The following is a 16,187-nucleotide window of genomic DNA, read 5'->3' on the forward strand; positions in this document are numbered from 1 at the left end:
TATACAGAACAAATACCTCTTCTCCATGTAAAAGACTTGTTAACAATAATTAACAAAAATGTCAAAAAACAATGGAAACTCCTCTCAAAGATTTCACTGTGCCCAAGGATAAGACACAAAATATTAGCTTAAAGAGGTAGATCAAAAAGAAAAAGAAAACCAGATTCTCCATTCTTTGTCACTTTTATTCAGTAGTTTTTTTTTTTTTTCCTTATTTTCAGTGCCAGACATGGCAAGGAGTGATTACAGCCAACTGTTATTAAAACATTTGTTCGCAACACATACCCCCCTTTACCACTGACCCCAAACTGACTCATTTTGTGTGCTTTCGTTCCTTTTTTTTTTTTAATACACCACCACCAAGACTGGGTGGAGGGGCAAGGGTAAGAGAGATGAAGGGGAGGAGTCCAGGAAGCCACAGAAGAGGAATGCTACAAGCCACAGTAAGAATGAGCTGTGTTTAATTTAAAAAAAGGGGAAGGGATGTACCCCACAAATGATACAGTATGAGGATACACAATTAAATTCCATAGCATGACTGAAGGCTTTCACTGTGTTTGACGTCATCACAATGGAAGGCATAAAAAGTGGAGTAAATCAATGTTGATACAGTCCAATCTAGTCCATTAGGCAAGATGGTGCAAGAAGTCATTTAAATTAAAAGTGCCCTACCCTTACCTAAATGGCTAGCAGACATGGAGAATAACACAGTGATGAATCCACAGAGCTTTCTCCATGTAGCTATAAAAATGCGTTGTCAAATGGCACATTGTTAAACACTGGAAAGGGGTGCCACAATGGACCTCTCTCTTTTATAGATACGAATGCTAAATTCAACTATCTCAACTAAGCAGGAAGTGGACTCTTCCGCTAGGAATGCCAACCCTAATTTACTTTGTCTTGAAATATATACAGATTGTTTGTAGTGGCTACAGCAATGATATTTTCCTTGGGGTGCCAGGCTGTATGAAGTATTTTCTTGTTGAAGTCTAGGCTGTCAACACTTATTTCATCTTTCTTTCGCTTGCCACTTGCACAGACTTTGCGTGGCTTCAGAATCGTACGAGGTTTATTGTTTTCTCGTGATGCTTCTAGGGTTATGTCTCGCTTTGTGTTCCTGTCAAACATTCTGAAGAAATTATTGTAAGATCCAGTCATGACAACACTGTAAAAGCAGATAGAACACTCAGTCAAACAAATGAAACAAGTCAAAGAAAAAAAAAAACAAGAGGCTGTTTTTAGTAATATTATTCAGTGATTAAATCTAACCTAGCAGTCTATAGGAAACTAAGAAGATTTGAATTAAGGAACAGGGCTGTTGACAATAACCCAGTATTTTCTTTCTTTTCAATTTTGCTCAATTTCTTTTCTTTATTCCTTGCCCCTTTCTTTCTTCCATACTAATGGTGTCTCTCAGGTTCAGCAGTGGCATTCAAAGACAGGCTTCCTTATCCTGACCAAGAGGACTCTAGGTTCATTATGGCCAGTCTTTTACTAAAACTATTGTCATAATCAAAGGAAAAACAAAACAAAAAAAAATAGATAAAATTTCCAAGTTCTACTATCCTCTGTAACATGAAACCCAAATTGTATCATATCATGCTTCAGTGATAAAACTACTATTGAATAAAGTACCTCTACTTACTTTATATGCAAGCTTAAATAATTCCAAAATTGTTTTCTTTTACTATTTTCTATTTTACTGGAACACAGTAAATGCTGAATAAATACTGACAACAAAAATACTGAAAGCTTAAGGATTATTTATCCTTGGGAATAGTGGCATGCATTTCAAAAACACAGTAAAAAGGAATCACACTACAACAAAATTGAGGATTACAGGCCGCAATAATTGCTTATGGTTGTAACGTTAAAACAATGATACACACCAATTACCACGTCTATGAAGTATAATGTAACATGAAAAAACTGGTACATAACAGGAAAACCAAATGAAGTATCTACTACATGAATACTTCTAAAAACAGATAACAAAAGAGTAACCACCAAACTGAGATCTTATCCTTTTAATTATTTCCATCTGGTCATAAAGAAGAAAAAATTAAAGGACATTTAAACAATAACTTAGATATTTAGAATTTTTTGTGTATTTTCACATTTAGTAGTGAAATACAATGTTTAATTTTTTATCTGACAGCACTGCTATCTAAGTATACTAGATATCTAAGATTACTAAATTTACCTCCAAGACACCCTGGGTAGGGGGCATGAAATTATGACTTGTAATTTATGTCAATCTAAAAAAAGTCGGCTAGATTTTTTCGTGAATATGGCAACGTTGTTAATGGCCACTGAGTCGGGCCCCAACTCCTGGCGACCCATGTACAACGAAAGAAATGCTACCCATTTCTGTGCCACTCTGTGACTGGCTGCAGATTGGGCCACACTGTGACTCACAGGGTTTTTGCTGGCTGATTTTTGGAAGCAGATCATCACGCCGTTCTTCCTAATACGTCTAAATCTAGAAGCTCTGCTCAAATGTGTTCAACAGCAAAACACAATCCACTGCTGGCAGACAGGTGTTGGCAGGTACAGGGGGCACTGAGCAGGGACTAAGCTCAGATCCCAGGTCTCCTGCATGGAAGCTGCAAGTCTACCACTGAACCACCATTGTCCGGCAGCCGTATTAGGGGAGTGAAATAGTTTCTTTCCTTTAATAATGTTCACATTTGAATGAGAAGTTCAAATTAAAATCAATTACCTGTCAGATCCATTCCAACAACATTCAAATTTGTCAAATATGCAGTCATTTTCATATAGTGAACACAGTTTACTTCTGAGGTATTCATGCACCTGGGGAAGAACACAAATATATTACATATATACTTAACCTCATGAACTACCTGTTGGTATTAGGAAAACAAGGGGGAAAAAAAAAGGACACACGCACACTCCTTTTCATCTTCCTCTCAGATCTCCTTAGTAACAATAAAAGCCTTCTATCCTAAAATTTAGAAACAGACCAGCCCCCTTGCAGAAATACACATTTTCCTACTGCAGAACAAAGTCCCTTTCAAGCATAGCACATCCACTCTTCATAAACTTGACAAAAATACTCAAGACAGAAAACATTTGAATCTGGTGCAGAGAAGAGTAATTAAACAGTACCACAGCAATACTTAAACATCATACTATTTTGCTTTCAGTTTACTAACTGCTGATTAAAAAGCACTGAATACTATGCTTTCTTTTCAAATACCATTTTATAGGCATAAATAACTGAAGTGTATGTTTTCATTCCACCACGTCTGTCAGTTTGGCTTGCATGTTACTGTGATACTGGAAACTCTGCCACTGGTATTTCACATACTAGCAGGGTCACCCTTGACGGACAGGTTTTAGCAAAGCTTTCAGACTAAGACAAACCAAGAAGAAGGGACTGGCAGTCTAATTCTGAAAACTGGTCAGTGAAAGCCTTACGAATAGCAGCGAAACATTGTCTGATATAGTGCTCGAAGATGAGCCCCTCAGGTTGGAACGCACTCAAAAGGCAACTGGGGAAAGGCTGCTTCCTAAAAGTAGAGTTGACCTTAATGTAGATAGAGTCAAGCATTTGGAACCTTCATCTGCTCATATGGCACAACTCAAAAAGAGAAGAAATAGCTGCAAACATCCAATAATAATCAGAATGTGAATGTTTGAAATATGAACCTAGGAAAATCGGGAAGTCGTCAAAAATGAGATGGAACATATAACACCGTGGAATGCATAAACACCAATATCCTAGGCATTAGTGAGCTAAAATGGACTGGTACTGGCCATTTTCAATCAGACAATCATATGGTCTACTATGGCAGCAATGATAACTTGAAGAGGAATGGCGTTGCATTCACTGTCCAAGAGAACATTTCAAGATCTGTCCTAAAGTACAACACTGTCAGTGATATAATATCCACACACCTACTAGAAAGACCAGCTAACTACTACATCAAATTTATGCACGAATCACTAATGCCAATGGTGAAGAAATCAAAGATTTTTTACCAACTTCTACAGTCTGAAATTGATCATAATAATTACTGGCAATTGGGCTGCAAAGTTGGAAACAAAGGAGGAGGACTGGCAGTTGGAAAATATGGCTTTGGTGACAGAAATGACACTGGAGATCACATGACAGAATTCTGAAAGACCAACGACTTCTTCATTGCAAACATCTTTTTTTAAACAACATAACATAAACAGCGACTATACACATGTACCTGGTCAGGTGGAATACAGAGGAATCAAGCCGACTGTATCTGTGGAAATAGGTACTGGAGAAGCTCAGTATCAGTCAGAACAAGGCCAGGGGCAGACGACAAACAGACCGCCAATTGCTCATTTGCAAGTTCAAGTTGAAGAAAATTAGAACAAATCCAAGAGAGTGAAAGTATGATCTTGTATATTCTACCTGAAATAAGAGATCATCTCAAGGATAAATTTGATGCATTGAATACTAATGACCAAATACCAGATGAGCTGAAGAATGACATCAAGGACACCATACATAAAGAAAACCAAGATGTCATTAAAAAGACAGGAAAGAAGAAAAAAGACCAAAATGGATGACAGAAGGGACTCTGAAGGTTGCTCGTGAACACAGAGTAGATTAAAGCCAAAGAAGAAATGACGTAAGAGAGCTGAATAGATTTCAAAGGGTGGCTCAAGAAGGCAAAGTCAAGTCTTATCCTGAAATGTCCAAAAATCTGGGAACAGAAAGCCAAAAGGGAGGAACATGCTCGGCACTTCTCAAGCTGAAAGAGCTGAAGAAAAAAATCAAGCCTCAAAGTACAATACTGAAGGATTCTATGGGGAAAATATTAAAGGACACAGAAAGAACTGAAAGAGTAGTCAGTACACCAAAAAGAATTGGCTGACATCCAACCATTTCAGGAGGAAGCATAAGATCAAGAATCAATGATACCGAAAGCACTGAAGGCACTGGCAAAAAACAAGGCTCTAGGAACTGATGAAATACCAAATGAGATGTTTCAACAAACAAAAGTAGCACTGGAAGTGCTCGTTTGTCTATGCCAAGAAATCTGGAAGACAGCTACCTGGCCAACCGACTGGAAGAGATCTCTATTTGTACCCATTCCAAAGAAAGGTGATCCGACAGAATGTGGAAAATACCGACCAGTATCATTAATATCACACACCAAGTAAAATTTTGCAGAATATCATTAAAAAGCAGTTGCAGCAGTACATCGTCAGAGAACTGCCAGAAATTCACACCAGAAGAGGACGTGGAACAAGGGGTATCACTGCTGATGTCAGACGGATCCTGGCTGACAGCACAGAATACCAGGAAGATGTTTACCTGGGTTTTATTGACTGTGCAAAGGCATTCGACTGTGTGGGTCATTATGAATTATGAATAACATCGGGAAACATGGGAATTTCAGAACTCTTAATTGTGTTCATGTGGAACCTCTACACAGACCAAGAGGTAGTTGTTCAAACAGAGCAAGAGGATATCGCATCCTTGCATTATACTTATTCGATCTGTATGCTGACCAAATAATTTCAGAAGCTGGACTACATAAAGAAGAATGTGTCATCAGGACTGGTGGAAGACTCATTAACAATCTCTGATATGCAGATGACACAACCTTGCTTGCTGAAAATGAAGAGGATTTGAAACCCTTACTGATGAAGATCAAAGACTACAAGCTTCAGTGTGGATTACACCTCAACATAAAAAAAACCAAAAATTCTTACAACTGGACCAATAAGCAACATTATGATAAACGGAGAAAATTATAACATTGTCAAGGATTTCATTTTACTTGGAACCACAATCAATGCCCACAGAAACAGCAGTCAGGAAATCAAACAATATACTGCGTGATTTAAAGTTAAGAAAAGTGTGTGTCAGGGTTGTATCCTTTCACCATACTTATGCAATCTATATGCTGAGTAAATAATCTGAGAAGCTGGACTATATGAACAACACGGCATCAGGGCTGGAGGAAGACTCATTAACAACCTGCGATATGCAGATGACACAATGTTGCTTACTCAAACTGAAGAGGCTTTGAAGCACTTACTGATGAAGATCAAAGACCACAGCCTTCAGCATGGAATACACCTCAACATAAAAAAAAAAAAAATCCTCAACTGGACTAATAAGCAAAATCATGATAAATGGAGAGAAGATTGAAGCTGTAAAGCATTCCTTTTATTTGGATCCAAAATCAATGCCGCCCATGGAAGCAGCAGTCAAGAAATTAAAAGACACGTGGCATTAGGCAAATCTGCTGCAAAAGACCTCTTTAATGTATTAAAAAGCAAAGATGTCACTTTAAGGACTAAGGTGCACTGGACCCAAGCCATAGTGTTTTCAATCACCTCATATGCATGGGAAAATTGGACAATGAATAAGGAAGACTACCTCTGAATTATAGTGTTGGTGAAGTTATTGAATATACCATGGACTGCCAGAAGAAAGAACAAATCTGTCTTGGAAGAAATACAGCCAGTATGCTTATTTGAAGAAACTATGGCAGGACTTTGTCTCACACACTTTGGACACGTTATCAGGAAGGACCAGTCCCTGAAGAAGGACATTGCGCTGGGTAAAGCAGAGGGTCAGCGAAAAAGAGGAAGACCCTCAACGAGATGGACTGACACAGTGGCTGCAACGATGGCTACAAGCATAATAACGTTTGTGAGGATGACGCAGGACCAGGCAGTTTTGTTCTGTTGTACACAGGGTTGCTATGAGTCAGAACTGACTTGACAGCACCGAACAACAACAACCTAGGGATCTCTGAGGTTGGTGGAACCCTACTGGTGAACAAACACTAAACTGGGATTAACACAATATAAACAAAACCCTTAACTAATAAACTCTTTAAAGTAAACATAATATATGCTCATGGAAAGATAAAAGTGTAAATACCTGGTATGTTTCCACAGGCCTGTTTTCCATATTTAAGTCCCAAATTTTGACTGACAAATAGTCTCTAGTCATCATATATCGACCACTGTGGCTGAATTTTACATCAGAAATAGAAGAGATGATTTCAGAAAAAAATGACCTGTTACTGGGATCTTCAGGTTCTTCAAACACTAAAAACAAGCAGAAAAAGAGCAAAGTATACAATATTCGCTCTTTAGCAAAGCATTTCCTGAAACAGCTGTTCATAAACTTTCTACGTGAAGTAAAATGACGGGCTACTCCCAAAAGCCAAACCAAACCCACTGCCACTGAGCTGATTCCGACTCACAGTGACCCTGTAGGAGAGAGTAGAACTGCCCCACGGGGTTTCCAAGGCTGTATACGGAACCCGGCTGCCACACTTTCTCCTGCGGAGCAGCTGGTGAGCTCGATCATCAGCTTTTTGGTTAGCAGCTGAACACTTAACCACTGCACAACCAAGGATTCATGATAGGCTAATAAAGGACTGAAAAACATCACTCTGGCTCTAACAACGTAATTTCCCTGAAAGTTTTTTAAAACATAATCAGTTGATACTGAAGTTCAAAACGCAAAAGTATGCAGTACACTTCCAGAGTCACACAGCTAATTCAGCAGAACTAGACTCAGTCAGGACTTCAGTATATGCAGAACATAAATTTACATATACTCACTGACTTTGTAGTGTCACAACATAAAAGACACCTTCCTTACCATCAAAATTTGTACCTGCATTTTATTTTTCAGCAGGCAGGTAAAACTGCTTTGATAACAGGCATGCATTGATTTTTATGAGCTTTAAAAATACTCAACAACATAAAGATGAGAACACTGCAACCCCTTAATTTTTTAATACAGTAGTTTTCAATTTTTTTTTTTAAAGCCACGGAAACCTCTTCTCATAAGAAATCCTCGCAGGAAGATCAAAACAGAAAGAAAGGAAGGAAGATTTGCAGCAGGGAGGAGGGGAAAAGGGAAGGAGGGAAGGGAGAAGGAGAAAGGGAAAGAAACAGCTCAGCTTGAATACAAAATTGAGGAGCTCCAAGGAACCAACTACAAGTTTCAAAAAAAAAACCCAGCATTTCACTACAATATATCCATTGGGAGGGACATGAGCAGAAATACTACCAAGAGTTCTTCCAGTAACCTCTACTGCCTCATGTGGTTAGGCAGTTTAGCAAAGGATACAAGAGGTCTTGGAAACAAAGGTTAACAACCTGCAAATATACGTAAATGTAGTTAACATGCCTGAGGCTAGTGTTAGACAAACAGATAATGTTATCATTTTAAATAAACTTACATTTAGAATGTCTATCACAGAGGGCAGATGCCCTCATGTCACATAACCGAATAGTTCCTTTACTGCTGCTGTATACAAATGTGTTACAGCTGTTTGGATGGAATTCTGCTGCTGTAATCACCTCGGTTAGCTCTTCCATATTGGCAGGCTTAATGTCCACGATATCTGAATACATTTGATTAAGGAATTTCCACTTAGGAAAAAAAGGCAAATATAATTTTACATTTCTTAAACCTAAAAGTCATTCATATTCCTGAACAAAGTATTAATTCTAAATTACATTCTAGTAAACAGTTCAAAAACTGGTCTCTTGCACTCTATTAAAAAAAAAAAAAAAATTCTTGACAGGCAGCCAGCATTCAGTTAAAAAACCACCACTGCCGTCAAGTCGATTCCGACTCATAGCGACCCTACAGGACAGAGTAGCATTCAGTTACCAGTTTATATTTGTTTTCATTTAATAGGTTTCTTTGTAATGAGGGGAATTTAGACCCACCAGATGCCAAAAAGTACCCTAAATCTACATTAAATAAAACAGAGTATAGATAAATCAGTGGATCAGAACACAGCCCAAAGAGACTGCAAAATATTTGGAAAGTTAAGATATAAAGGTGGCTGTTCATACCACTGCCGGGGCAAGGGTGATTATTTTTTAAACAACTGAACATTTGGGGAGAAAATTAGCTACAAATCTATATCTTAATCCTTAAAAAAAACCAAAAACCAAACCAAGTGCTGTCGAGTCGATTCCGACTCATAGCGACCCTATAGGACAGAGTAGAACTGCCCCATAGAGTTTCCAAGGAACCCCTGGCGGATTTGAACTGCCAACCCTTTGGTTAGCAGCCGTAGCACTTAACCACGACACCACCAGGGTTTCCTCTTACTCCTTAAACGAGAATAAATTCCAGAGGGATCAAAATTTTAACACTTAAAAAAAAAAAATTCTTAGAATATGGACATCTAATCATTTTACAATGTAGACGTCTTTCTCAGTATGATACAAATCCCAGAATAAAAGACTGGTAAGTTTATCTTCATAAATATTAAGAGATCTTAGTGTGCACTGAGGGAAAAATAAAAACTCAAAGGGGGGAACTACTGCAACATAAACAATAGAACACATTTACTTAACATAAAAAGGGTACCTTTAAAAGGTCGGTAACTATATACGCAAATCCAACAAACAAATAAGAAAAGAACAAAAATATAAATGTTTCACACACATTAAACAATTACTCAAGTCTACTCATGATGAGAGAAATGCAAATCAAAACAAGAGTACTTTTCACTAACTTAGACTTGTAAGGTATAGGGAAAGGAACTCTTTTATACATTGTTGGTGGGTTATTATTTAGTATAAAGCTTTTTTACTTTTTCAAATGGTATCCGTTTGGAAATATATACATGAACAGTGGTAGTAATGCCTGCTAACATTATGAAGAATATTTAAAAAACATATTTAAATGGGGTTTGAGGAAGTATTTCTATTGACTTTGTAACATTTTGACCTGTCTACATTTTTTTCCGACCTCAGCAAGAATTTATTTAAAAGTATACAATACTTCTCAAATTTCTTCTTTACAAAAACTAAGTGATTAAAAAAAGATGCTACAATAGACAAAAGACAGACAATTCCTCAAGATCCTACAAATATAATTCTTAAATCAATATATGAGCCCCTTTTCTTTATCGAGTAACTTTTTCCCAATGTTTAATCACTCATATACAAAGAAAAAATGGTATAAAATAAGAAGCCACATATGTTAAAAGACAATATAAAAAGGAAGAATGAAAATACATTAGGAGGGATGGAAATAAACCCAGTATAGACACAATATACCTCTGTTACCAAACATGAAAAAAATGAACCAAATGGATACTAAAACTTCTATCCGTAATTTCCAGATGCCAAAGATTAATCCGCAAATCATCTGCAGATAAATATGTTTCATAATCACTATTAATAGAAATAGAGTTGATGTGATATGTATGAGCATTGGCAAATATTCTGCGTGGACTGGCCTCAACCATTAGATCCATGGGCCTAAAGACTGGTACCTGTCAATAAGACACATGAAAAATATTTATTAACAAATATTCACTGTTTACAGCAGCAATCAAGGTTGACAGCAGTTCCTTAGTTTCTGAAGAAAAATAAAATCAGCTCACAGCATTTAATTCTTAGTATTTGTAAGCTACAACTAGATTATTTGGCCCATTTATGGTTGTTTGATCTCCATAGAAAATTAATTTTGAAAACTAATCTAGCTGATATTCAAACTATAAGGGCAAAACAGATTGCGGCACAGTGTAAAACACAGCCTGTGTTTGAGCCCTGGTTGTGCCCCAGATCACAGTGAGACCTCTATGTTAGGTGCATTTCTATATTTAAAACGGGAATTAATAAAATTAGCTGGTTACAGAATTGTTGGGCGGGAAGCAGAATATTACTATACCTATTCAGGTTCAGCTCAGGATCTAGACTATGTATGTGGACAGAATACTATTCAGCAGAATTAGAATAATTTTTTTCTTATGTACTTACTCGTAGTGTAGTAACTGTAGTAGGATCTCTATACCTTCCATCTTCCTCTTTCAAGTTATACCCTTCTGGTCTTTTGTCCCTTTCACTGATTTTCCATAATTTTATTGTTTTATCTGGGGAAAAAATAAAATCCTCAAAGAAGGATAGACATTTTAATGCATATTTAGGCATGTCACTTCACATTTCACCTAAAAAGAGTCTAAGAATGAAATTCCTTGTCTGACATAATAAAAAACAAATTTCCTATTATCAGGTGAATAAAAACACATATACATATAAATCCAGTAGCGAAATCACAAATTTATATGTAAAGAACACCTATATAAAATTTCACTTGTATTTAAAAACTCACACCCAGGTCTCTATCCTTTAAAAATATTTAAAATCAGAGGAACAAAATGCAAAAGTTGGACAATGAATAAGGAAGGCTGAAGAAGAACTGATGCATCTGAATTATGCTGTTGGCAAAGAATACTGAATATACACTATGGGCTGTCAGAAAAAAGACCAAATCTGTCTTGGAAGAAGTACAGCCAGAACATTCCTCAGAAGCAAGGATGGCAAGACTTTGTCTCATGTACTTTGGACGTATTATCAGGTAGGACGAATCCCTGGAGAAGGACAATCATGCTTGGTAGAGGGTCAGCAAAAAAGAGGAAGTCCCTCAACGAGATGGACTGACATAGTGGCTGCAACCATGGGCTCAAACATAGTAACGATTGTGAGGATGGCACAAGACCAGGCAGCGTTCTGTTCTGTTGTACACAGGGTTGCTATGAGTCGAAACTGACTTGACAGCACCGAACAACATATGTGTATACACATATATAGCTACACATACACATACATACACACACACATATTTTTAAAAATTATAAAGAGAAAAAAAAGGTAAGCTAGGATACACTACTACTCAGAATCAAAACTGTAAGGGATTTGGGACTCCCTTGGTCCTGCTTCCTAAAAGAAAAAGTTTAAATTAGTGAAGATGCCACAAATCCCTTCAGTGGCCTGGATGCCTCAGTTTAAACCCATCTTTTCCCTTATTACATCAGGGGTTCAGAAGTAGGAAACAGGGCCTGAAAAAATACTGACTGATTAAAAACATATGTTCCCAGATCCTTCAAGACAAAATTTCTAGGTATCAAGACAGACAATACAGCATTTTATTTTTTGAACATTTTAGGTGAAACCTTACAGAACAAATTCATTTCCCATTCAACAATTTATACACAGCTTGTTTCCTGACATTCATTGCACTACTTTTTTAATAAACTTTCTATTTTGGAATTTAGATATACAGAAAAGTTGCAAAGACAGTACAGTGTTCCCACATAATCTTCACACAGTTTCTTCGAATGTTAACATCTTATGCAACAAGACTAAGAAATTAACACTCATATATTATTAACTAAACTATAGACTTACTCAGATTTCACTGTTTTCACTCTAATGTCCTTTTTCTGTTCTGGGAACCAGACCACATTGCATTTAGTTGTCATGTCTCCTTACTCTTCTGACTTTAACAGTTTTTCAGACTTTCCTCGTTATGTTCCATAACTCTGACACTCGAGGAATGCTGGTCAGGTATTTTGTTGAGTGTCCCTTAATTGGGTTTGCCTGATGTTTTCTCATCATCTCAACGGGTTTTTTAAGAATACCAGAGATGAACTGCCTTCTCGTTGTATCACATCAGGAGGTAGATGGTATCAACATGTCTGATGCTGGTGATCACTTGGCTAATGTGGTGTCTGCTAGGTTTCTCCACCACATACTTACTACCTTTTCTCTTGCCACACTCTGTTCTTTGGAAGCAAGTTACTAGTTCAGTCTGCACTTAAATGGATGAATTAAGTTTCGCCTCCTGGAATGGAGAGTTAGCTATACAATATTATTTGGAATTTCTCTCTTTTTTTTATTTACGCAATCACATATATCAATAATAATTCATGTATATTTATTTAATATTTTGTGTTATAATCCTAAAATAGTATTCTCAAATAAAAATATTCTTAATGGTCTTTCCTAAGCAAATTGGTGTAAAATAAAAACACATCAGTCCTGTAGAAAGGATGTCAAGGAAAAAAAATGTCCTGTAGAAATATGTCAGTGACTCTAGCTCAGTATATCTCTATCTTCCATTTGTAGAAGAACACCACAGTTGTCCTGTGGATGACCTTCTCAAAGATGAAGTGTAAACAGAGAAACATGATTGACCTTAAGAACTTATAATCGATTGTTTAATCTACTATTTTTACACAAATACCACACACCTTCTATGTTGGCCAACCATGTCCTCCCCCTCAAGGTATTTTCATAAGCACGCTATGCTAATTTTTTTACAGCAACATGAAAAAAAAAATTGGCAAAGTGTCACTTATGAAAATGCCTCGCGTGGGGAGGGTGCAGCTGGCAAACAAACATAGAAGGCACGTTATTTGCCTAAAAATACAGTAAATCCTATGCAATCTTGTTTTATAGTTATCTTGTAGTTAAGCTCCATGTGTTTTCTAAGTGCTATGTCAATAACTTATATACATTTACAGAGTTAGGCAGTCGTATCTTTTAGAATATTTTACTTGTTCAAAAATCTATTTTTTATGCTTGTGTGTTGTGTGCTGTCAAGATGATTCCAACTCATAGCAACCCTATATAGTAAAACTGTCCCATAGGGTTTCCTAGGCTGTAAATATACCAGAGCAGATCACCAGGTCTTTTCCCCCACAGGGCAGCTGACGGTTTGAACTGCTGACATTTGGGTTGTAAGTTGGGTATGCAACCATTGCACCACGAGGGACGGACAGATGGACAGACACACACCTAGCTTAAATTACATATATTTGGGACGGCTTAAATTACATATATTTGGGACAAGTAACTATTTTCTAAAATAATCACCTGAAGATAGTTCCTTCCCTACTCCCACAGCTGTCTTGTGGTCTGTTCAAGTCTTTATCTTTAGTAAACCCACCAGTAAAGATCCACACAAAAAAATCACAATATACTCATCAAATTTTCAAATGAGATGAGATTACTCTGTGGCTTCTAATAGTGTTATAGGAAGAAAACACTAAAAAGTCCTGACGAATCAGGCAAATAGATTTTTAAAACAAAATAAATTTCAAAACAAACTTGTGATTTAAAGAGTTTAAAATTTCTCAACAGTATAAACACAGGACACAGAAGTACTAATATACATGATTTCACCACAGTGCCTGGGGACAAGGCAGGTAGGAAACAAAATAACTCTTGTAGTAACTATAAAATATAAATTTTAAAAAATCCTTATGCTCTCAAAAGTAATATTTTTTTTTTAACCTGGAGTTTTTGGCCCATAAAAGGGGATATCTCAGAAGAATCAAACCTTATAAAACTGCATGCAAAATTACGTAAATAGATACACTTTTGTACAGGGGATTACCAAATCTGTTTCTTCTAAGGGGTTAGGAACTGTTTATGATGTTTCCCTAAATTGTCAACATTTATGATGCTCACCAGTAATAATTAAAGAACTGTGCCAGTAGCCCAAAAGCCCTTATGCTCCTGTCTTGACACTAACAGAGTGTTAGGGCAGGGAACGCCATGCTGCCAAGTTCACTTTTAGGGAACGCATCTTTGTAAGATCCAAAAAACTTCTTAAGTTGTTCAAACAACTAATTTATGAGTCAACTCTGTATTACTCATATATTTAAGACGCATGGTTACCAGGTTAATCTGACTTTTATGCAATGAGGAGGAATAACAGAGATTTCAGAGAAAGGCAAAAGAAGGTTAAAAAGAAAGAAAATAAAATCACTTGAAGAAATAAATATTAAATGAATTGAAGTTATAAAGAGACTAATAAGTCATTTAAGTAAAATTCATATGGGAAACAAGAAATAGTTTATGATGATCACGGAAAACTCATGTAAAGAGAAAAATAAGATTAATTTCGGTTAATCATAACTGGAAACACCGGTTCTATTTTCTACCATTCACCTAACAAGTTGTTGTTGTTAGATGCTGTAGTGTCGATTCCAAATCATGGTGACTCCACGTGTGTCAGAGTAGAACTGCTCCACAGGGTTTTCAATGTTATGACCTTTCAGAAGAGGACTGTCAGGCCTGTCTTCCGAGACAGCTCTGGGTAGGTTCAAACTGCCAACCTTTCAGCCAGTAAGTAGTCCAGCACTTAACTGTTTGTGCTATCCACGGACTCCTCCACAGTAGCAGCCTCTAATCTTTTTATGAATATAACAGTCCATTACATTTCGGGGGAGGGAGTTTTTATGTTTTATCTCACAGAGAAAACTTAAACAAAATAATATAGACATTAATGCTGGTATTTTCCCATACTTGCTTTCTCTTTTAAGAATAAAACTTCTCGAGTATAGCTTAAGGCCTACTCCTCCTGTCCTTTTTCTTATTCTACAATTCCCAGACATAAGCCTAACCTGAAGCTGGTTGGTGAAGCTCTTATACCTGTTTTGTACTTCCATATTGCATGGCAGTTAACAAGATCACTATTTTTACCACACAAAAAAAATACTGCAGCCTCCCTCGCAGTTGTATTTTACTTACTATCCATCAACAAGAACAAAAACCTACAATGCATTCTGTAGTGCCTTTAAGAGAAATTATATTATTAATCAGTATTTTAAAGCTTAGTAGTAAACATACTTGGGAGACACTGTTGATACTATGTACAGGGGGAAAAAAATTGTGTACTCCTGACCCAGACACTGGAATTCACAACGGTTTCTCCCTCCACTGAACTGCTGTAGTGCTCAGTGTCTAAAGTCAGCTGCCGCTGAGTCGATTCCAACTCGGGGCAGCCCCATGTGTGTCAGGGTACAACTGTGCTCTATGGGGTTTCCAACGGTCGACTTTTCAGAAGTAGATCACCAGGGCTTTCTTCCGAGGTGCCTCTAGGTGAACCTTTTGGTTAGCTGAGCATATTAACCATTTGCAACACCCAAGGGACCAGGGTCCAGAATGGCTCATTTGGTGCCTGCATGTTGCTTTCACTATTTCAAACTAGAGAGGGGCATGCAGAAGCCTACCTGGAAGATACATCTGGATATAAACTGAGAGCTGAAAGATATGTTAAGATTTAACCCATGAATGAATTGAAATGGGATCTGCTTCCAAATAATACTGGGGAGATGGGAAAGGAGAAGTGCCTAGGAAATGGAATTTCACTATGAATTGATAATCGCTGGAGTTGGGTGATGGGTTTGTGAGACTGCATTATACTATTTTCTCTGTATCAGTGTATATTTCAAAATTTCTCTTTATAAAAAGATTTAGCCTATTAAGAAATGAACTGTCATAATTATTAAACCCAAAAAACCAAACCCACTGCTGCCGAGTCAATTCCAACTCACAGCAACCCTACAGGACAGAGTAGGAGTTTCCAAGGAGGGCCTCGTGGATTC

At 37.1% G+C, this 16,187-nt stretch overlaps 1 protein-coding gene and 1 long non-coding RNA gene across 11 annotated transcripts in view; one reads left to right on the forward strand and one right to left on the reverse strand.

Moving 5' to 3' along the window:
• The window catches only part of LOC135228246 (uncharacterized), a 77,524-nt gene that overhangs the window by 48,594 nt on the left and 12,743 nt on the right, over positions 1-16,187 (forward strand). The gene's annotated exons all lie outside the window — the stretch shown is intronic.
• PPP2R2A (protein phosphatase 2 regulatory subunit Balpha) overlaps positions 172-16,187 on the reverse strand; it is an 85,499-nt gene continuing 69,483 nt past the window's right edge. For all 9 annotated transcript variants that reach the window (XM_064272672.1, XM_010592359.3, XM_064272671.1 and 6 more), the window contains 6 exons: positions 10,771-10,883; positions 10,106-10,283; positions 8,223-8,387; positions 6,905-7,074; positions 2,723-2,814; positions 172-1,165 (listed from right to left, as the gene is read on the reverse strand). In XM_064272672.1, the coding sequence (XP_064128742.1) occupies positions 886-1,165; positions 2,723-2,814; positions 6,905-7,074; positions 8,223-8,387; positions 10,106-10,283; positions 10,771-10,883 (998 nt within the window). In that variant the 3' untranslated portion in view covers positions 172-885. The remainder of the gene's footprint in view (positions 1,166-2,722; positions 2,815-6,904; positions 7,075-8,222; positions 8,388-10,105; positions 10,284-10,770; positions 10,884-16,187) is intronic.

The sequence above is a fragment of the Loxodonta africana genome, chromosome 19 (assembly GCF_030014295.1).
Source record: "Loxodonta africana isolate mLoxAfr1 chromosome 19, mLoxAfr1.hap2, whole genome shotgun sequence".
Lineage (NCBI taxonomy): Eukaryota > Metazoa > Chordata > Mammalia > Proboscidea > Elephantidae > Loxodonta > Loxodonta africana.